Genomic DNA, 24,278 nt, shown 5'->3' with positions numbered 1-24,278 from the left:
AAGTGGCCATTCACTCTGTGTTCATGTTCTGGGTACCCAATGTCAATTAGACCAGTGCCTTGAACATATAAAATGCCATGAAGTCTGAAAATCAGGTCCTAGCCATCTCAAGTTAGCAGACACTTGACAATTTTGGCATTACTCTCGATGCTTTAGTTCCCCAACCGTAAAATGGGGTTACCACCACTTTACCCCACAGATGTGTCGTGAAGATTATTAGAATAGTTCACACAAAATATACTCCCTGATCTATTTTTTAAATGTTAATTGTAATTCCAAAGTTAGTTACCATATACACTCGTTCATAAGCCGAATTTTTTTAGTAAAAAAGGGAGCACCGGAGAAGGGGGTCGGCTTATGAACGGGTATAGAGAGGGAGAAGTCGGACACAGCCCCTCCCCACAACAGAGGGAGCAAGGAGAGGCAGCACAGCCAGCAAAGACAGAAGGGAAGAGGCGGGGCCAGAGAGTCTCTCCACTTCTGGCCACACTGCTTTCCCCCCAGCCTCTGAAGCAGCTGCAGCTCCAGGGCTGGCAGGCTGCAGCCCTGCCTGCCGGAACAGGCTGCGGCCCTGCCGCCCAGCCTGCCGGAGCAGCTCCAGCCAGGTTAGAGACATCCTCCCCTGGCCCTCCCCAGATAAGGTGGGAAGGGACGGGATGGCAAGAGTGTGGGGGTCCCGGGCTAGGGGTTGTCATGTGGGTGGTGGTCACAGGGGTTACTCCCCTGACTCCCAGCTTCTCCCCCCCCCCCAACACACACAAAAATGTCCCCACCAGTTGCTGTCCCGGCCCGTCAGGGTAAGCAGCTGGCACGCCAGGACGCTTTGTTTACTTAGGTTTACCTCCGTGCCTGCGGACCCTCGAGGTAAACAAACAAACCATCTCTGCCCACCAGCGGCTTATCCTGATGGCCATTTTCCATTTTTACTTATCCATCTTGGGTGGGGGGGGGGGGGGGGGAAATCGGCTTATAAATGAACCAGCTTATGATCGAGTATATACGGTATATATAAACTTATTTTAAGAAGAAAAAAAAAGGCGTGAGCATGATGCATCAGCAGTTGGGACTGAAATTTTAAAAACAAGATAGATTAATTTTAATTCAGATACCCCAGGAAGATGAAGTTGTGTTGCCAGATTCCGCATGACATCTTCGGTCAGGTCAGAATGTTCCGAATCCCAAACTAAACCGATTGTCACAATCTCAGGGCAGTTCATGAGAACACGACGGATTTTTATTTTTTGACCACAGTTACTCTAGAAGAAAAAAGTGAGACGCAAAAGATTGAACAAGCCAACAACTAGGAAAATGAGAAAGTTATTGGATGACCAGAGTAAAAATAAAGACGTTCCACACTTCTTTCCTAGCCTCAAATTTAAATTTATGACCTCTAAATTGTCAGTAGAAACCATGAAGATATGTATGTAATCTCATACTGTTATAAAACACTGGACACATATTCTGATCATGTCATCTTCAAAGTCAGCCAAGCTTCATTCCCCCAGCCACTTATGGCAAACTTACGAGATGGAGGACACGGACTTTATTATTATTTTCTTCTCTTTGATCATTGTTTAGTATTTTTCGGGAATATTGCTCTGTGGCCCTGAAACAAACAGTACTAGAACACAAAGCCAGACAATTATGAGAGAGAGACAAGAGTGAGAGAAAGGCAGACACAAGCAAGAAAGAAGAGACTTGAGATGAACTAGATAGAAAACAGTCTTTTATCAAGCCATATCACTACCAAAAACCAGACTAAAGGAAACTGCATTTAGTCAGCATTTATCATTCAGGGTCATCAAATCCAACCAAGTAAGTGGTTTGTTAGTAAGTGAAGAGTTTCAACTAACAAAACATGGACTTAAGTACCTCATTTTCACAATGGCCATTTGTGTGTCCACAACTTTATGTGCAAACCCTCACACACAGATGATAGCTGCATGTGTAGGTAAGTGATGACAAACTGTCACTCAAGGAGTAGATGCAAGTGTTTGCATGTTCGAAGTTGAGCTGCACTCAAAAATATTACTGAATCTGAATCCTAGGAAATTATTTCCTATGTCTAAACCACAGAAATGTAAGAATTGTTTATTCTGTCTACTTACAGGGCACTTCCTGAAGTCATCAGTAGTATTTGCTGCCTGTAGCAATTCTGCAAACATTTCTGGCTTGAGACGCTCATGCCTTTCCATCATTCTGTCAACTTCATTGCTGTAAACATGAAATAGAAACACATTTCACTAGAAATCTTCCACTTTAAGCTACCTCAGTAATGCCTCAAAAATTTAGTGTGGCAATGTATACTTAAGAATTAATACAAGATTGCCCTCCTTTCTTAATGATATTTGCCAATATTTTTTCTTTAGTGAATTTAGTTCTCCTGAAATTGTAGATCATCAGCCTTGAAGCCCTCTATCCAGATCAGGAGGATTATAATGTGGACTGCAGACAAGCAAGTTTCCCTGCAATTGTACTGCAATGTGTCTCAAACCTGACCTGATTATGTTTCAAGTGAGAGGGTAGTCCACTAGGAACTATACTAAGATCAACTAATTTTATGGCAAAGTCTGCTGAACAGCAGAATTTTTGTATGGAATAAGTTAATTTTAACCTCTTACTGAAATTATCAGCCTGAAAAAGTTTACAATTGATGGAAGCAAAAGATGACTCATTAGAGCTTAATTCTAATGTATAGTAATTGTTTTCAACCATAAGAACGGCCCTACTGGGTCAGACCAAATGTCCATCTAGCCCAGTATCCTGTCTTCCGACAGTGACCAATGCCAGGTGCTTCAGAGAATGAACAGAACAGGTAATCATCAAGCGATCCATCCCCTATCGCCCATTCCCAGCTTCTGGCAAACAGAGGCTAGGGACACTATCTCTGCCCATCCTGGCTAATAAGCCATTGGTGGACCTATCCTCCATAAATTTATCTAGTTCTTTTTTAAACCCTGTTATAGTCTTGGCCTTCACAACAGCCTCTGGTAAGGAGTTCCACAGGTTGCCTGTGTTGTGTGAAAAAATACTTCCTTGTGTTTGTTTTAAACCTGACGCTTATTAATTTCATTTCGTGACCCCTAGTTCTTGTGTTAGGAGAAGGAGTAAATAACACTTCCTTATTTACTTTCTTCACACCAGTCATGATTTTATGGACCTCTATCATATCCCCCCCTTAGTCGTCTGTTTTCCAAGCTGAAAAGTCCCAGACTTATTAATCTCGCCTCATATGGCAGCCGTTCCATATCCCTAATCATTTTTGTTGCCCTTTTCTGAACCTTTTCCAATTCCAATATATCTTTTTTGAGATGGGGCGACCACATCTGCATGCAATATTCAAGATGTAGGCATACCATGAATTTATAAAGAGGCAATATGATATTTTCTATCCCTTTCTTAATGACTCCCAACGTTCTGTGTTAGCTTTTTTGACTGCCGCTGCACTTTGAGTGGATGTTTTCAGAGAACTATCCACAATGACTCCAATATCTTTCTTGAGTGGTAACAGCTAATTTAAACCCCATAATTTTATACATGTAGTTGGAATTATGTTTTTCAATGTGCATTGATCAACATTGAATTTCATCTTCTATTTTGTTGCCCAGTCACCCAGTTTTGAGAGATCCTTTTGTAGCTCTTCAGAGTCTGCCTGGGACGTCACTATCTTGAATAATTTTGTATCATCTGCATATTTTGTCACCTCACTGTTTACCCCTTTTTCCAAAGGATTTATGAATATGTTGAATAGGACTGGGCCCAATACAGACCCCTGGGGGACACCACTATTTACCTCTCTCCATTCTGAAAACTGACCATTTATTCCTACCCCTTTGTTTCCTATCTTTTAACCGGTTACCAATCCATGAGAGGACCTTCCCTCTTATCCCATGACTGCTTACTTTGTTTAAGAGTCTTCGGTGATGGACCTTGTCAAAGGCTTTCTGAAAATCTAAATACACTATATCCACTGGATCCCCCTTGTCCACATGCTTGTTGACCCCCCTCAAAGAATTCTAGTAGATTGGTGAGGCACGATTTCCCTTTACAAAAAACATGTTGACTCTTCCCCAACAAATTATGTTAATCTATGTGTCTGACAATTTTGTTCTTTACTATAGTTTCAACCAGTTTGCCTGGTACTGAAGTCAGGCTTACCGGCCTGTAATTGCCAGGGTCACCTCTGGAGCCCTTTATAAAAATTGGTGTCACATTAGCTCTCCTCCTGTCATTTGGTACAGAAGCTGATTTAAATGATAGGTTACAAACCACAGTTAACAATCCTACAATTTCACATTTGAGTTCCTTCAAATCTCTTGAGTGAATACCATCTGGTCCTTGTGACTTATTACTGTTTATTTTATCTATTTGTTCCAAAACCTCATCTAATGACACCTCAATCTGAGACAGGTCCTCAGATGTGTCACCTAAAAAGAATGGCTCAGGTTTGGGAATCTCCCTCACAGCCTCAACCGTGAAGACCAATGCAAAGAATTCATTTAGTTTCTCCGTAATGCCCTTATCGTCCTTAAGTGCTCTTTTAGCATCTTGATCGTTCAGTGACCCCACTGGTTGTTTAGCAGGCTTCCTGCTTCTGATGTACTTAAACATTTATTTTGCTATTACCTGGAGTCTTTGGCTACCTTGTCTTCAAATTCTTTTTTGGCCTTCCTAGTTATAATTTTACTCTTCATTTGCCAGAGTTTATGCTCCTTTCTATTTTCCTCACTAGGATTTAACTTCCACTTTTTGAAGGATGCCTTCAAAAACCATGAAAGAAAGAAAATGCCCATCAGGCAGGGAGTTTGGCCATCAGTTTTCATCTCACTGCCACACAAGAGTTCCCAATACACCAAGAGAACATTTTAAAAAAAATTATTTTGTGCCCTTCTCTATGCTGTTTTATGGATATGCACCTCTACCCTGATATAACACGATCCAATATAACACAGGTTCGCATATACTGCGGTAACCCCAGGACTCCGGCAGCAGGGCTCGGGCGGCGCTTTAAAGGGTCCGGGACTCTGGCTACTGCGGGGAGCTCCAAGCCCTTTAAATCACTGCTGGAGCCCTGCCGCCACTTCTCCGATATAACGGGGTTTCACCTATAACGCGGTAGGGATTTTTGGCTCCCGAGGACCGCGTTATATCGGGGTATAGGTGTATAAAGAAGGCCTGAAGAGTTTATTTTCAGTGTCTGTGGAGGGATTTCTTCTATTATAAAAACCTCAAGAAGGCCCTCTCTATTTAAAAATCAAACAGCTCCACTTTCAGATAATGCACAAAGTTCACAAAAAAAAAACCACACACAGACATCCTGGAAAACGAAAGGAGACCAGAGATGACGACATTGGTGCTATTTCTAAAGGTAAAGATAAAAAAAAGCTTTCATACCTCAAGAAAAAGCAACAACAACAACAAAAATTAAGAATCCTCTGCATGTCACCTTTAACTATTTTAGGAACATTCAAGAGTTTGTCTAATAAGAGAAAATAAGACAAGCATTTGAATTGGCATGCAGACCATAAAAATCACAATTTCACTTAAGATTCCACCATCTTTCTTGTCACCTGGGTTCATAACCTTGTCATTTTTCACTCTTTTCGTTCACACCACTAAATCCTGTTACTTTTCCCCATCTATAACTTCTCAAAAATCCATCATTTCCTCTCCATTATCACGACCAAAACCTTGTCTGGTCACTGCTCCTCTCACTCTTCAACTACAGAAACATACTTCCCTTATGCCACCTTCCTGCCATTTACCCCCGGGTACCTCCAAATAACTGCCAGTAGACGACCAGCTGGTCTGCTGTTCCAAGAAATATACAGAAGTGTTTATACAAATATAAATAAGGAATTTGAAAAAAAGATACAGTAGTTGGCAGTAGGTGAGAGGGATTTTTTGCATTACTACTCTTATTTTAGTGACCATAATTTTCCATCCTACTCAGAAGGCTAACTCCAGTAGGTGTTTGATCCTCCTGCAGTCATCAACGACACATGTGAAATAAGCACTGCAGGGGTCTGTTTTGGGACCAGCTCTGTTCAATATCTTCATCAACAACTTAGATATTGGCATAGAAAGTACGCTTATTAAGTTTGCAGATGATACCAAACTGGGAAGGATTGCAACGGTTTTGGAAGATAGGGTCATAATTCAAAATGATCTGGACAAATTGGAGAAATGGTCTGAGGTAAACAGGATGAAGTTTAATAAAGACAAATGCAAAGTGCTCCACTTAGGAAGGAACAATCAGTTTCTCACATACAGAATGGGAGGAGAGTGTCTAGGAAGGAGTACAGCAGAAAGGGATCTAGGAGTTATAGTGGACCACAAGCTAAATATGAGTCAGTGTGATGCTGCTGCAAAAAAAAAAAAAAAAAGCAAACATGATTCTGGGATGCATTAACAGGTGTGTTGTGAGCAAGACACGAGAAGTCTTTCTTCCGCTCTACTCTGCGCTCCTTAGGCCTTGCGGTGGGGCGGCTGCCCCATGCCTGGAGAGTGTGGGCTGCGGCAGGCCCGGGTGCCTGCACATCCCGGCAGCCAATAAGAAGGACTTGTTGCGAGCCCATCAGAGGCCAGATTGGGGACAGCCAATCAGGGCCAAGCTCAGTCATATAAAAGACTGCTCAGGGAGAGAGCGGTCAGTCTGTCCCAGGCCTTCAGGGGGGGGGGAAGGTCTGTCTCCAGAGCTGGGAGGCCAGCACCACGGACAGCACAGTGCAGGCCAGCCTTGGAGAGCAGGAGAAGGTCCTACTCCATAGCCTGCCAGGCGGCTGGCCTTGAAAGAAAGGGCCTAGCGAGAAGGGCCGTTGGGGAAGTGGTCCAGAGGAACAGACAGGGGAGGAAGGAGAAGGAGGACAGGAAGGCTGTCGCTAGAGGGCCTTTGGACCGGGACTCAGAGTAGTAGACAGGCCTGGGTCCCCCCCCCCCTCCCCCTTTGTTCCCCTTGGCAGTACACCCAGCCATAGGCCGCAGGGAGCGGCCAGCAGAAACTACACCAGATCCCGGGCTGTAGGGATCGGACTTGGAGGGGTAGGACTGTTGATCGTCCAGCCCCCGGAAGGGGGTGTGAATAGACGAAGGGACACTGTCCTCAGAAGAGGACACCATGCGTCGGGAGCAACGCGGGTCCATACGCCAACCAAAGGCGGGACGACAGACGGGACACCACCAGAAGGGGGCGCTCTACTGGATCGAACCAATTCCGAGACGACCAGTAGGAGGTGCCACGGTGGTGAATCCCAACGTTGTCACAGGCCTCAACTGGACTATTGTGCCAAGTTCTGGGCACTGCATTTCAAGAAAGATGTGGAGAAATTGGAGAGGGTCCAGAGAAGAGCAACAAGAATGATTAAAGGTCTAGAGAACATGACCTATGAAGGAAGGCTGAAAGAATTGGGTTGTTTAGTTTGGAAAAGAGAAGACAGAGGAGACATGATAGCAGTTTTCGTATCTAAAAGGGTGTTATAAGGAGGAGGGAGAAAACTTGTTCACCTTAGCCTCTAAGGATAGAACAAGAAGCAATGGGCTTAAACTGCAGCAAGGGAGGTTTAGGTTGGACACTAGGAAAAAGTTCCTAACTGTCAGGGTGGTTAAACACTGGAATAAATTGCCTAGGGAGGTTGTGGAATCTCCATCTCTGGAGATATTTAAGAGTAGGTTAGAGAAAGGTCTATCAGGGATGGTCTAGACAGTATTTGGTCCTGCCATGAGGGCAGGGGACTGGACTCAATGACCTCTCGAGGTCCCTTCCAGTCCTAGAATCTATGAAGTATTTTTTTATTATGTCAAATTAAAGAGCAGTCAATTTAGAGCACTTCCTTGTTCAGTGACAGGTTAAACAAAAGGAAAGGCTAGTTTTGTACCATACCTTTGATTATGAATACCTCAATCAAGTCCTCTCCACCCTCTTCTTTACTATCTAAATTTTATTTTTTGGACCATTTATCATATGTTAATTTCAGCAAAGAAAAAAAATGTACAAAATATGAACATTTATAGGAATAATATGCATGGGATTTTGCATTTTTGGGGGAGGGAGGAGGTGAACAGGGGAAATGAGGAGAAAAGGAACTTACCACAGGGCTGTTGTAGAAATGTAGCGCACAAATTCTGTAAAAGGCAAGGGATCTGATGACGCCCCACAACTACGGCATACACACTGCAAGTAAACAAGATGTTTTCATTTTCACAAATTCATAATTTTGGAAATAAAACAGATAAAGTTGTAACACAAAGATCTTACCTGTTCATATAGTGTCATAGCAAACTTCTGATGAGTGATGCAGGATTTAGAAGTGCACATGTCTGTTTCACAGCTTGGCACAATGTGGAAATGAATTCTCTCAAGTATATTTTCCTAAAGGAAACGATGACATTGTAAATAGATGGATTTTGAATATTACCAGTAATGTGTTATTCTGGCCACTGATCCTGTTAGCTCCAGCAAATTTACCTCCTAACTGTTGGCAGGCAATTTGCATTGATCACTATCCTGGTTCATGACAGCCTATACCCAGTCAAAGTTTCTAGCATTAAGAAAACAGAACTGCAAAATAGAGTGAGTGTTACCTGAGTGGCCTTCCAGACATGCAGGCTCCTTTATAGGCTGGGACCAAAGTTCTTTCTGCAAGTAGTACCTTAAGGGTATACCTACACTGCAATATAAGCCCGGACTCAGACTCGAGTCCAAACCTCCATTCCATCTATACACAAATTGCTCCGATTCAGGTCAAGAGTCCTAGGGCCCTGCACGGGTGGTGGGTCTCAGCCAGAGTCAAGCCAGAATCCAAGCTCTATTGCTCTGCAATGTAGACGAAGCCCTCTGGACTTGGGTCCCAAAAGTATCCCACAATCATAGAAACGTAGGGCTGGAAGGGACCTTGAGAAATCAAGTCAGCTGTGACAAGGACCAAGTAAACCTAGACCATCTTGACTGGTGTTTGTCCAACTTGTTTTTAACCTAATAGCTAATCTAAATCTCCCTTGCTGCAGATTAAGCCCATGACTTCTTGTCCTACCTTCAGTGGACATGGAGAACAACTGATCACCATCCTCTTTATAATTCTTTGGGCCAACTGCCTTTGTCTTCTCTATCCCAAGAATCTCCAGTTGACTCCAGGGAAATGAAAGCAACCCCCCCACTAGTGTAGTTCACTAGTTTGGTGAGTCTGTGTTTAAACCATTGTCTTTTGGATGTGTACCGGTGCTGCTGGAAGAATCCACGCCTGCCACCCAAAATAGGAAAGGGGAGATTTAACACTATCATCATCTAGCTTGGCACAGTCTACTGGCTTACTTTTGTTTCTGGGAGCCTTTTGATCTTTGGAAGAGAAACTTATAACAGGATCTCTTGGGAAGTCCACAGGGACCATCAAGATCCTGGTGAGGGAAGGAGAAAGAAGCAGATTTCTTCATACTGAGAACTGGCCTGCCAGAACTGAAGGTGACACACAGCACTTTTCTATGTTCAGAACCAGAGTTCTTCTGCCAGCAATATTACTTTGAGCAAGGAGGAAGCCAGAGCACTAGACTTTCAACTCTTCCACAGAGTTTCCAGATCTTCAACATCAACCCCTTTCTTTGCTCTTGGATCAGGGAAAGGACTTCTCTTCAAGAAAACATTCACCGTCTTCCATCCACTGTCTCAGAATCCTTGAATGAACTGCCTTCCATCTGAGTAAAGATGGGAATACCTGGCAGGCAGACCCAGTACAAAGCCCCTTGATAGCCCTTCCTTCAGCATAATGACCACTCCTCACAGTACTTGGAGGATGGGGGGGGGGGTGAGGGGGAAGAGGAGGGAGGTTTAGGGTCTCATCTACTTAAATGATACCCTGTGATGCAGACACTTCAAAGAGGAAAATACAGAGCTTTCCCCTCCATCCTGTAAACAGAGTAAAGAGGGGAAAAATATGATGTGAGGCTACTCTGACCCCACTACATACTTCTCCAGGTCTTTGCCTCAGTCCTAGCACCTCCCATGTTGGACGAGGCCATGCATTCGGGGGAACAGGGTTATGTTTCTTGGGGTTTCCCTGGCTTCTCATGGCAGGGTGAAGGTCCCACACAGCAGGTAACAAATACTGAAAAGTGTTGTTGCTTCATAGTGATGCTCTCTTCCAGTAAGGAGCTCACTAATCAGCTGCAAAGTAACTAGAAACTGAGGATACACCACAAACTGCAGCAAGAAGGGTCACTGTTAAGTAGGCACAAGTTGTCTAACAGCTAGGGGGTGGAGCTAATCAAGCTAGAACCAAGAGGAACAGTGGCCCTGTTGCAGATGGAGTGCTCCTTGCAGAAAATTAATCACATGAATAAAAATGAAATACTATTAAGCTCGATACCAATAGCATCTCAGCAACCAATTACTGTAATTAGTTACTAGATCACTTCCATGCAATCAGGTATCAAATCAGCGCATTACATACAAGAAAGCTTTTCTAAGCAATCTTTTTCATTGCTTTTCAGAGTATGAGAAACAGGGCCAAATCCTCAGAATTCAATGGAGATGTGCCAATTTACACCAGTAAAGAACTTGGCTCATGTTTCAAAATGTCTTGTATCATCAATTTCATTATGAAATATGAAGGAGAGTAGTAATAACTCAAATGAAGTAATCAGTAATTTATTATAAAGCTGCTCTGAAAATATTAACCATATTGGGACAGATAGAATGTTTACTTAACAGTCATGTAGTGCTACATGGACACAAGGTGATTCATTTTCACTAAGGAGCTTACAATCTAGATCAATTTACAAAAAACAAAAAGGAGAGAGTGTCAGCCATTCCCAAATTTGTGTGGGGAAAACATGAGTTGAAATACAATGAAGATACAAGTCAGTCATTCACTGAGTCACAAGCCATTAGAAACTATTTGAAGCTGTTGGTACAATAGCGTGCCCCATCAGGGATGACAGGATCTGTATGAAAACTGAAGACTATCTCTACATTAAAATTTTTCAGGGATCTCCCACCAATGAAATGAGAAGCTTTAGATGACACCATGGTAAAAAAGTCTATCTCTGTCTATATTAGCATCCCCACCATTGGTTCTAGTACCTCTCTGGTGCTAAACAAACAATAGGAGGATTTCAGATAAATGCTCATGTAGGCAAATCTTAAGACAGATATATATTGTCTTAATTATATGGAGATATACCTCTCTCATAGAACTGGAAGGGACCCCGAAAGGTCATCAAGGCCCCTGCCTTCATTAGCAGGACCAAGGACCATCCCTCACAGATTATTTTGCCCCAGATCCCTAAATGGCCCCCTCAAGGATTGAATTCACAACCCTGGGTTTAGCAGGCCAATTCTCAAACCACTGAGCTAACCCTCCCCTCATGCGATCATACTTCAAATCCATCAGCAGGCACCATTTCATGTTATGTAATATTTGAAGTAATTATCTTTTGTGGACAACCCTCACATATTAAATGAGCTAAACACCAGGCAACTGAGTAGTTTACATGGCCAGTGAAATATTTCTTAGATGTGTGAACTATGTTTTAGTACATGAAATACAAACAGAAATGGCTACATCACATTTATTAAATCTAATGAAAATGTTAGTTTCTTTCACTGTGCACATCTCATTGAAGAGGATACTTTATTTCATTACATTAAAATTGCAACTCAGTTGGGTAATCTGAAGAGCACAGTTCAAGTTTCAGAACTGCTGACTGGGTTCAATGCTCTCTCTATATTGAGCAGCTTACTTTGGAAATTTTTGTATAAGATGGTACTTTCAACTGGAGCGGAGAAAAATCACTGGTGAAAGCATATCATCCTCTTGGTAAAAAAAAAAAAGAATCAAACACTGTGTTGTGTTTGTTTATTAAGGCCCTTGCACAGTAAATCCTTCAGGACCTATTTCACCATTCTGCCAGAGTTTAATACAAAGAGCCAATTTGGCAACGTACCAAAACAAGAAAAACTCTTAACAAGAAACAAATTAACACCACTGTAAATACTCACAAAGCATTCTGCTGCATCATCCATTAAGCCAAGCTGAAAACGATGTTCATCTTTAAAGCTTTCAGCCAAGGCATGCCTCATATTATCTGATGGGAGTGCCTTTTCTCGACTGTGTTGAAACTGTGCAAATATTGTCTAGAAGTAAGTGAAATGATTGATAACTTCACTGACTTTTTTCATATATCGTATCAGAACAGGTCAACAATTCATAAATAGATGTTACTGCTGAAAGGAAATTTAATACTGCATTTAATACAAAATTCTGTTTATTTACCTGGGGCAAGTAAAAAAATCCCATTAGCTATTTTTACCTATCCAATATTAAATGGATATAAAAACATACAATGGGGTAATTGTACATTTTGAAATTGATAGATCGTTTCCCTCCAAATCAATCCCATTTCTGTGTTTTTGCTAAGACGTGATCTATTATACAGTTTACTCTGACTGAGCTGAGCCATATCAATATAGATCAGGCAAGCAGATTTTATGCTTGGCCTATTAAAATCATGAAAATGTACAGAACTGTGATTAATACTTATTCACTGCTTTTACATAGTCCAAAATTTGTAAGTTTACTTTATATCTTGGTCACTAAAATAGTTACCAAGCCATGCATAATCTATCAGTTTAGCTTTATGGCTGGTGAAATGGATGAAATGTTAGAGTAACTTGAGCATTATTTAATGAATGACTGATTTTGTAAAAATAATGTAAACAGGTAGATTATAAAAAGATACACCTCTCTCTAAAATGGTAAAGAAATATGCAAAACACTTGTTTGGAAATTACACACTTCCCCCGTTAAAGATGGCTATGATCAGCATCCAATTCGTTTTGTTTTTAAACTAGAAGTTTGTATAGGGATACTGAAAAATACTATAATTAAGTCAGTTAACTGCAGAACCAGTGAAGGTTATAAGAAGCTGGGTCAGCTGACACTAGATTTAAGTATACTGTGTGTGTTCTTGAAATAACTATGGGACAGACTTATTGAAGGTTACATAAAGACTAAATAACTTTAGTCCAGCAGAGATTTGTATTCCCTGATCTAGTTATTCAAAGCTATAAAAAAAAAAAAAAAATCAATTGAGGGGACATGAAGTTAAGCAGTTGATATAATTTTTGGGACATTAAATAAGAGGCAAAAACTAAAGTGGTAGGTGAAGTCCATTCCCAAGAATTAGTTTTTGGCTTCAAATTTAGTCTTATAAGAAAAGCCACATCAAGTCTAAATAGTGATATTCTCCACTTCTTTGGCATCCACAGTGATAATGTGTGCTCTGTCCAACAGATCTTCAGGTACAACAGTTAAGCTAGTCTTGGATGCTTATGAAAAAAAGATGATGCTACAATCAAAATGGCAGTACAATATCTAACTTCTCCCTTGCCCCTAAAACACCAATTACTATATTATTACTTTGATAAAAATTACAAACAAGGCCTCCAAAAATGGAGGTTAACATTTATAAAAATCTAACAACGTTCAGTTCACTTTGATTTGTAAATATTTATCATATGCCACCTCTCTGCTCTGCCTGCTGGTTCAGTTTTTGGTATCCATCAGAGTATTAAATGCAAGACTCTTGAGGTCCTGTATGAGAACAGGGTTTTTAATCATTTAAATGCCTTGCCACCTCCAAGAAACACAAGCAGTAGGAAAGGTTGTATAGATATTCACAATCATGAACCAAAACAAAGATTTTTAGGTCTACTTTCAAGCCTACAAGCCTTTACAGAAGAACAGTTGTATAAATTCTGAGTGGAAAAATTCTGAACAGAAGAAATACAGAAACACTTTGGGAATTTCTCCCAAAACCCCCACACATAGGACAAAGTGTGTTCTTCCTATTCCCTTATTTTTACCCCTCCCATTTTGTTTTATTTTAAATCCCCCTCCATACCTCTAAACCCAAATCTGTTGTCTGATTTCCTTTCAACTACTTTTCATTCAGTCCTCATTTACACCATTCTAGTCCAGTTGTGCTGCACAGTATATAGTACTACTTGTTAAGAGTCACTCTGAAACCCACACAGCCCAAAGGAAATGCAGCTGACAACCAAGCTGTTCTGCTCCTTAACTGTGTGCTGTACACACACCTCGGACCACAAATTCAGCCAGTACAACAGATAGGTCTCTCCCAAAAAGCAGAGTGTACTTACTATGACAGACCCAGACCAGTGGGGTACAGGAGTCTGGTAGAGGGCAAATATACTGGTCATTGGATGAGTAGTTTTCTGTTCCCTGAGTGACCAGAGCAGGGGCTGCACTAGAGTAATCAGGAACCTGCTAGAACCAGTTAAGGCAGGCAGGCTAATTAGGACACCTGGAGCCAATTAAGAAGCTGCTAGAATCAATTAAGGCAGGCTAATCAGGGCACCTGGGTTTTAAAAGGAGCTCACTTCAGTTTGTGGTGTGAGTGTGAGGAGCTGGGAGCAAGAGGCACAAGGAGCTGAGAGTGAGAGAGAGAGAGAGAGAGAGTGTGTGTGTGTGTGTGTGCTGCTGGAGGACTGAGGAGCACAAGCATTATCAGACACCAGGAGGAAGGTCCTGTGGTGAGAATAAGGAAGATGTTTGGAGAGGCCATGGGGAAGTAGCTGTCATGCAGCTGTTACAGGAGGCACTATAGACAGCTGCAGTCCACAGGGCCCTGGGCTGGAACCTTGAGTAGAGGGCGGAGCTGGGTTCCCCCAAACCTCCCAATTGACCTGGACTGTGGGTTCTTCCAGAGGGGAAGGTCTCTGGGCTGTTCCCCAACCCACATGGTGAATCTCTGAGCCAAGAAAATCCACCAATAAGTGCAGGACCCACCAAGATAGAGGAGGAACTTTGTCACATTACATACAAAGTAAATGTAGCACAGGCAGAAAAACATCTCTTTACTGAACAGTATTTTTCCCCATATTCCATGTTGTATCAGCTACTCTTACGTTCTACATATCGCTACCCATTCCACATGATCATATTGGAATCTCAAAGATGTGTTTACTGTAGAATTTCAGAGTTAGCCAAGAACACACAAAGGAATAAAAATCCAAGCAAAGTGTGTGAGAGGTTTCCCCTTCCCCCCTTAAACTTACTTATTTGGCTATTTCACATCTACAGATATTTCCTCCAATGTTAAACATAGGCAATCAAATACTATAAAATAAAGAAGGCAGTATAAAAACATATACAGACTAGAACAGAACATTTGTTTATGAACTTGAAGTTTTGATGCAGTTTTAGATGGAAATGTGTCAGACAATAGTTAAAATATGCAGATTAGATGCTGATGTACAAACATGTAGCACTTATGAGCTTTATTTTAATTATCCAATAACTATGGTAACTGCTCACTGCTTTCAAGCTGTAAAAAACCCAAATACACTTAAAGTCGATTATTCAGTTACAAACGCCTTAGAACTTATAAAACAGAGTTACTGTTTGAAAAGATATGGTCAACACACTTAAAACATAAAATTCCCAAACTGCAAACTGAAAGTTAATAATTAGCATAATACAAACTAATTTACAATACAAACTGTTTAAGTCATCTATATAAGGGACAAGAGTTGGAATTCACATTTTGTTTAAATATAAACGTATGCGCCTCTGCTACTTAGATGTGAACAAGATTTTGAAACATTGGTTGCAATTTCCATACACCTAGAGATCAACTCCTCATTAGTAAGGTCTCTCTCCACTGCTGACTGAATACGTGTACCAACGATTAGTGTCTGAAAAGTACTACTTTATTCTGATGAAAATTAGTCTCCATGTCATGAAATGGATAGAAAAACTGGAAGTACAAATTGATTTAACTTCCATTTGAAATATTCAGTATTTACCTTTAAAGCACAAAATATGCAGGCATCTCCCTGACAGATATGTCCAGTTAGACCTCTTAAGCTCCGTCGGAATATGTCAAGCTGCCATAAAACCTACAAGAAAAATAAAATGGAAAAGAAAATAAGGATTCTAGTCTAAAGATTTCTTACCTAAAAATATAAGATTAATTTAACCACATTTATTAGACTATTTTTTTAACTATGTGGCATGTACAATGTTAGCATGATAATTACTACAATTGTTGTTTTTTCCCCCCATTAGGACTAGCATTTGTGCCTTTCACACATGTATTCCCATGTGCAGAATTTTTTATTTTAAGAATAATGGTCCCTCATATTGCAAAGATGGAGAGGGGTGTAAGAAATATTTATAATTTGCTGAACAAGTGAGAACATACATTTATAAAGTGAGTGGCAAACACAGATGGGGTTACAGGAATTATGGTAAATATAGATGGCAAAATGTAGATGGATCTTATCAGGGAAAATGCACAAAGAAGTAGAAGTCTTCCTCTGACTTTTTACTTTACTCCACCCTCCCAATGTACTCTTTCAAATGGAGAAAGAAGTGTAAACAATAAAACAATTGTTAGCTACAATTTTCGTATATTCACAACCCATACTGTACGATTTATCTTTTTATTACAAGGGCTGTTGAAAAATATTTGTCTTAACAGGTTAAAATAAAAACAATTCACTGAAATTTTTAAAGTTATGAGGCTTTCTAAATCTTTTCCTATATCTACCTTTTATTTTATGAAAACTAAGTTGCAGTGCTTGTGCAATAGATCAGAGTTCTCTTACAGAGACTGTGTATGGAGTGGGAGTGGCAAGCAGTTTTCAGGCTGAAACCTAACCCAGCAATAATAAAAAGGAATAAAAATTTTGTCTATATAGATGCAAAAATGAATAAAGTACATTTGAAAACAAAGTCAGAGTACAAAGCACTTTTAAAGATGGGAGGAAGGGGAAGGGACAAAAAAACAACCCACTCTCCTCCTCATAAAAGGACATTGTTGCCAATTATCTCTCCACCGAATCAACATCTGTGGATTGGTGGGTGGTAGGACTGTCTGAAACTAACTAAAAAATGGACTTTGGGTTTAATTTTAGGGCACTCTAAGGGAAAAGCAAAACTAAACTGAATATAGGTCAGGTTGTTCCGGTTAAAATGAATGTAAAGCAGCATATTCATTCTGCTGTATCCATATTATTCCCTGTTTTAAATACAAATACAACCAGACAATTTAAAAATAGTAACATTTTGACAGCTGGCATAGATCCACTGATGCCGCAAACCCTTTGTCAAAGGACATAATTAACACCATAATCTAATGAGTACTGCAATGTACTTATGCTGGTATGATCTAAAAGGCTACACATTGTTTGTGTGTATTAGTTTTTTACATGAAACTGTTCTACAATAGAGCTCACTAAAGTGTAGTACAACAAGAGACAGATGTTCCCCTTCACCCTTTTTAAAGCTAATGTAAATATTAATAGGAAAGATGCCCTACAGCAGGATAATGAAGAATAAACAGAAAACACAGCAATATGCAATTTAAAAATTGAATTTCACTTGAGATCCAACACTATTCTGAGACTGATTTTTGTTGGTATTCTGCCCACTGGCAACATGGGAAAGGTTATCGTCTACTATGGAACTAGGTTTTCTCCCACACTAACAAGGGCTTTTTATTGGGCTGGCATCACAGTTAGGAGAATAATATGCACTTGTGGTACTAATCTACAGAACATAAAAAATAACCCTATATTTAGGAACAAATAGCTGCCCTCTGAAAGGAAGTTTATCACCATACAGCATCCCAGGAGAATGCCTTTAAGCTTAATTTATGGTGAATTTTGAGACCTATGATGGTATTTAGAATATTTTTTAGAACTATAGATCATCCATAAACATGGCAGTATGTAGCAAGACATACACATGTAAGAATTGGCTTTTTAAAATATATGCTTTTATACAGTGAAAGCAAACCTATGTTTTATTTCCTTGATAAGAAGGGAACATGGAACAAGTTTCTGATCATAGATACTATATAGATTTGTTGCTATATACACATGCCTGAGATTGAATCAGGTCTTTGATCAAAAAATTCATAATAAAATAGAATTCAGTCCAAGATACTAACAAAAACAATTTGGATTAAGCACCATAGATTTATATACTAAATTCTCAAGTGATAGTAGTTTAGGTAAAAGAAAATGCCTGGTCCAATTAAGAAAATGGTCTAGTACACTTTGTGAATTAATATGACTACAAACATTTCCTGCACAACATATAAAAAAAAGTTTTAAAAATTCAGTGTGGACATTACAAGTGGCTTGCTACCAGATTTGAAGGGAAAGACAAGTGTCTGTTCCTGAAACTTGCAAATAAAATGGTAGACCAGATATTTAAGTGTCACTGTTCATTATAATTTGAAAAGTATATGCTAACTCCTTTGGATAAATCTACACCAATTAAGAGAAATGCATAAAATACTAGTACCATAGCTTCCCGTTTATTTCATTTACCCAATCTTCCACAATCTATTTTGTTAGCAAAGTAAAAGGTTTTGCAACAGTCCTAATCCATTCTTAAAGGACAGATGCCAATTAAGCAGATTTTCAAAAATTTGCTACTTGTAAAATATGCACCATTTGTTCAGGAAAGTAATGTGTTCTTACAAATGAGAAAGCACTACTGTGGTTTTAGTAGGAGTGCACCTGGCATCGTTATCAACAGATTAAGAAAACATGACCACAGTCAAAACCATTAAATGAAAAACTTACTGTACTTCTGCAGTGCAAGAAGCATATACATTACACAGAGGCTTTAATAGCCTTTCAAAAAGAACAGATACATGTTCATAATACAAATACATTGCTGTAAACATCAGCTTGTTTACAAAAAAAATAAAAAAGTGTAAAAGTGGTGACAATCTTTTCTTACCTGTACAGCACTGTTTAGAAAGCAACTATTTTGTCCTGGCTCATTTAACAAGCCTTTGGTAGGGGCCAAGGACAACATACTTCCAGGCTGATACACTTTTCCAAGGTTACCCGCAGGCTTCCGCAAGAACTTCGCCCACGCCATTTTTTTTTAAAATGTATATAAAAATCAAGCTCTTTGCACTTTTAATATTTAAGGATATGACAAGTATAAGGCAAAGAAGAACTTATGAGAAGTGCCTCAAAGTCATGGCATTCTGTTCAGATAGTACAAAGGCATCCGCTTAAAGAGTTTGTCTTCTGCAGCTGTTGGCTATTTATCGGGAACAGTCTGTCAACTAGATTTGTAACCCCACAAAAAGGTTTTTAGTCTCCAAAGTTACAAAAGAATGAAAAACCCATAAAACTAATGATGTCCTGTTAAAATTAAAATATTCTGAAAGTCCACCTTTGTTAGAATAAAAGTTCTTGCTGAGCATGTCACCCAGTATCTGACTTTTCCTTCTAGGGATGTCTTTGAAACAAAGTATTACTGCAAAACATGAATTGGAAAAGAATTCTTAAATGCTATGGCCTTAATACATTACAAAAATAGAAAATTCTTGTCTGGTATTATATTGCTGTTCTCTCATTTCCTTGAGTCTTCCTTTTCCTTTTAACAGCATAGGCTCTCTCCCCCATGGTCCATGAAATATATTCCAGTATAGAAAACTCCATATTTTATTTCATTATTTTCCCAGCAAATCTGCAACAGAGAAAAAAAATGTTTTAAAATAAGTTCTTTAGAACAGTATATTAAGATAACTTGGATGAATAAAACAAGGTAACAATTAAAGGTAAATGGAGTTTCATAGAGAGGAGTTAAAGACATTATTAAATGGAAAAAAAGTGTTAAGATAGAAAGGTCAATTTGATATGGTTCAGTATTCATCATAGCCCAGATATTGTTTATTCTATCAGAGACCATAATCAGATTAAAGGTGCTGACTTCTGTCAACACTAAGTGTCATCTTATATGAAACCATAGAGCACAGTTGCATAAAATCTGTTTTTTCTCACTTAGGATCTCAAAGTTGAATTAATATTGGGTTGCCTTTGATAAACTGTACTTCATCACTACTCAGTAATGGTTTTGATTTGCTAATCCTAACGTTTGTATATGTGTGAAATATCTACTAATAAATATTTCTATGTTTTTAAAGAAAAGTTAACTAAACAGATGATAGGGATGGATTTACTTGATACCAGGCTATACTGTATTCTCATTTCATATTTTTGAATATGAACATCTTGAAAAACATGTATTTAATAATATGGCAATTGGGTTAGCTGAGTTTCTCCTAAATTTTGTACCAATATCAACAGAACTGGCCACCTGAGACCTCTGTTGTCACACCTACTGAATCTTTGCATCAGTTCTGGCTTCTCAGTTTACAGCCATGAAAGTTGTTACTCTTGTATATACATTATATGACAGTAAGAAGGTTATTACATATTCACAGCCAACATTTTAAGCTCAAAATACTGGATTATCCATTTAGGTCTGCAACACAAAGGTCACTGGCATACTTATGCCATACTATAACTTACTTATTTCCGATAGTAGACCAAAAATCCCCAAGGATTAGCTGCTAGGCAAGAAGAGTTAAAAGTCATGTGTATAGAAAAGAGAAAAGGAACCAGGGGTAAAAGTCCTTGATGGCAATGAGGCCAGAAAGCCAGAATTTCACCCCAGATCTTAAAATGCACATAAATAAGCTACTAAAAATAATATACTAACAGTTTTGAAAGAGCAGCTTCATCCCTATAATCATCTTTTCCCCTGTACTGTGGCAACCTTAAAGGTCATGTAAATGCCAATTAAGGATTACAATTTTTGTTTAGAATGCTGTAAAGAACAGATAATTGTTTCATCCAACTATGTAGTCCCAACAAACATTGTTATGGCTAAATAATTCAACATCTTTTAAACTGTACAGAAAATGAGGCCTCACATAGAACCAAAAATATTTGCCTTTCAAAAGCATCCCTAATGAGAAAAATCTTTGCACCCTTAAAATTATCTCCCTTTTTATTCCTAGACTTCTTCCCACCTGGATGCCCCATCTTTAAAGAGCATATTGGAACTCTGTGTTAGTAAGAATCAATAACTGGAACTTCACCAAAAGTCTGTGTTGACCAGTGCATAACCCCATGATTTTTGTTTACAGATGTTACTGTATCTCAACCATAAGTAATTTGATCTTAAAAAGGGAGGAAACAAGAAGCATGATCCACAACTGAATTGAACAAAGAACTTGAGATTTAAATATCAAATTTAAATCTCTATTTAAAAACAACCTCAAAGTCCATGGTAATAGGTTATTACCAAAAAGTGATGATTTCATTTTCATTAAGATTACTGAAATATACCCAGAAGAAAAAAAAGCTACAATTGAATAAAAATTGTGAATGCATACCAGTTTAAGAAAATATCTTGTATAGCCTTAACATTATTAAAACAAAACACCTGAAAGTGAGAGAATTCTAAGGGGAGATTCTTATAGTGAAAAAGTATCCTTTGTTACATAATTGCCATTCTTTCAAAAATGAGCAAATGCAATTTAAGCAAAGGAATACAGAAGTGAAGGTAACTGCATAGCACAGATGAAAAAGGACTTCTGAAGCCAAGGCAGGCAGAAATGACAACAGATATGCACATCATTAAAGAATTTAAAATTTCTAACAAGAATTTTTGCTACAGTTGGAAGCTTTACTGTGAAATATAAATAGATAATAATGGAACATTGCACTGAGGAGGAGTTCAGAGAGGATAAGCATAAGTTTTCGTGGGTATCTGAAGAAGTGAGGTTCTTACCCACGAAAGCTTATGCTCTCAATACTTCTGTTAGTCTTAAAGGTGCCACAGGACCCTATGTTGCTTTTCACAGATTCAGACTAACACGGCTACCCCTCTGATACTGCAGAGATGAGTTCACCTTTATTGTAGAAAGTTGCATTGTGCCAGAAGAGCAAAGCTGACAAGCACAGTCTTCATTCCAGAGCTTTTGGCAGTCTTTCAGATACCTTGAGCCCATGTAATTGAGCACCTTAAAGACAAGGGCTGAAACCTTGTACTTGACCTGATATTCTATGGTAAGCCAGTGTATGGATTGGAGAATAGGACTGGTGTGTTTGCAGTAAGCCAGTGTTACTGAGGAGACAATGCTGCAATATTCTATACCAGCTGAGTTTCCTAAGCACTGAAAGCTTCATGCAAAGATATGCTACATTGCCGTAGTACAGTCAAGATGATGAAGGCATGAACAACTGAGGACAGGTCATCGATCACCAGGAAAAGATGGAGTCTCCTAGCCAGGTGGTAGGAAAATATTACTCGTGGATGCTGCTAGGCGACAGCTTTGCATCAGTGAAGAATCCAGGAGTACTCCTGAACTACAGACTAATTTGACCAATTGTGGGTGAGTACCTTCAACCAATGGAGATTGCATTGTGGCTGCAAACTCTTCAAAATGCTTTCCTCAGCCCATTAGAATAGAATAATAGAAATGTAGGGCTGAAAGGGACCTCAAGAGGTCATCTAATCCAGGGGTTTTCTTTCTGAGATTCCCTCCCCCCCCCCCCCAACATGCTGTAAAAACTCCATGGCCCACTTTGTGCCACAATAGCTGGGTTTCTACATATAAAAGCCAGGGCCGGCATTAGAGGGGTAGCAAGCAGGGCAATTGCCTGGGGCCCCCACGCCACAGGGGCCCCCACAAAGATACACTGTTCAGGCTTCAGCCCCAGGCGGTGGGGCTCAGGTACCTGGGCTTCAGCCTCATGCAGTGGGGCTTCGGCTTTCTGCTCTAGGCCCCAGCAAGTCTACTGCTGGCCCTGCTTGGAGGCCCCCCTGAAACCTGCTTGAGGCCCCCTTGGGCCCCAGACTCCTGTTTGAAAACTAGTGATCTAATCCATCTCCCCTCGAGCTGGCAGAGTTAAGTATACCTAGACCATTCGTGACAAGTGTTAGTCTAACCTGTTCTTAAAAACCATCAATCGATGGAGATTCCACAACCGCCCTAGGTAATCTGTTGCAGAGCTTAACTATCCCTCTAGATTAAATATGCCTAGTTTTTTCAACCTTTCCTCATCATATTTGTTGCTCTCCTCTTGCCTCTCTCCAATTTGTTCACATATCTGTTAAAATACAGTGCCCAAAACTAGACAAAGTTCTCCATCTGAAGCCTCACCAATGCTCAGTAGACAACAGCAATTTATCTTCCTATGTCTTACATGCAACATTTCTGTGAATACAGAATAACATTGGGCTTTTTTTTTTTTTTTTTTTGGCACAACAGAACCACACCGTTGACATTCAATTTGTGATCCACTACAACCTCCCGATTTTTTTCCAGCAGTACTACTGTCCAGCCAGGTATTTCTCATTTTGTAATTGTGCATTTGGTTTTTCCTTCCTAAGTGTAGTACTTTGCACGTGTCTACTGAATTTCGTCTTATTTATTTCAAGCCAATTCTCCAATTTATCAAGATCATTTTGAATTCTAATCCTGTCCTCCAAAGAGCTTTCAACCCCTCCCACATTGCTGTGAGCTGCAAATTGTATATGCATACTCCCCACTCTATCACCCAAACAGTTAATGAAAATATTGACTAGTACCAGACCCAAGGCAGGCCCCTGTGGGACCTCAGTTGATACGCCCTCACAGTTTGAAAGAGAATTATTAATAACTACTCTTTGAGTACAGTCTTTCAACCAGTTGTGTACCCACTTTAAAGTAATGGTCTAGATGAAGTATTACCCTAGTCTGCTTATGGGACTGTGTCAAAAGCTTTACTGAAGTCCAGATGTCATGTTTACTGCCCCCCCCCCCCCCAATCCACTATGGTTTGGCAGGATTTGTTCCTGATCAAATCAGTGCTGGCTAATACCTATGACCTTATCACCACCCAGGTTTGAACAAACTTTTATAATTTTGTTCTAGTATTTCTCAGGGAATCAAAGTTAGTCTAACTGGTCTATAATTGCCCAGTTCCTTCTTAGACCCCTTCTTGAAGGCAGAGCTATGCTTTTTGCTCCCTCCAGTCCTCTGGGACCTCACCCATTCTCCATGAGGTCTTCAAAGATAAACACTAATGGTTGCTTTGGCTAGTTCCTTAAATACTCTAGGGTGAATTTCATCTAATTTACATATTCTTTAACCTGTTCCCCTATTCTGGCCCAAGAGTCTTCACCCTTGTTAACATTGTGTTAAGCATTAATTGAGTTAAACATTAAATCACCTTTTTAGTGAATACCCTGTATGTTGCTTGGGTTCAGCTTCAATCAACTATTCTTCATCCACAAACTAATCTTTTCCAAGCACTGGACCATCCTAGTGGTAGTGGTACAGTCATACATAGCAAAAGGTAAATCTCATCTGCATAGTGCTAGCACTTGCCTTTGCAATGTCCAGAATTTTGTGATGCATAATGTACTGAACTCCAGAAATGCAGGTGGGCATAG

At 39.7% G+C, this 24,278-nt stretch overlaps 1 protein-coding gene across 2 annotated transcripts in view; it reads right to left on the bottom strand.

Annotated features, from left to right (window-relative positions):
* Positions 1–24,278, bottom strand: part of USP53 (ubiquitin specific peptidase 53) — a 56,870-nt gene that overhangs the window by 27,510 nt on the left and 5,082 nt on the right. Inside the window, exons 2-9 of one of the 2 annotated variants that reach the window (XM_065596292.1) lie at positions 18,774–19,517; positions 15,821–15,913; positions 11,990–12,124; positions 9,308–9,390; positions 8,255–8,368; positions 8,088–8,170; positions 2,109–2,214; positions 1,110–1,256 (exon numbers count right to left, since the gene is read on the bottom strand). In XM_065596292.1, coding sequence (XP_065452364.1) covers positions 1,110–1,256; positions 2,109–2,214; positions 8,088–8,170; positions 8,255–8,314 — 396 coding nt within the window. In that variant the 5' untranslated portion in view covers positions 8,315–8,368; positions 9,308–9,390; positions 11,990–12,124; positions 15,821–15,913; positions 18,774–19,517. The remainder of the gene's footprint in view (positions 1–1,109; positions 1,257–2,108; positions 2,215–8,087; positions 8,171–8,254; positions 8,369–9,307; positions 9,391–11,989; positions 12,125–15,820; positions 15,914–18,773; positions 19,518–24,278) is intronic. The other variant, XM_065596291.1, reaches the window with a different exon arrangement.

Source organism: Chrysemys picta, chromosome 5 (genome assembly GCF_011386835.1).
Source record: "Chrysemys picta bellii isolate R12L10 chromosome 5, ASM1138683v2, whole genome shotgun sequence".
Classification (NCBI taxonomy): Eukaryota; Metazoa; Chordata; order Testudines; family Emydidae; genus Chrysemys; species Chrysemys picta.
The sequence above is the reverse complement of the archived record's forward strand: the minus strand, read 5'-3'. Positions and strand labels throughout refer to the sequence as shown.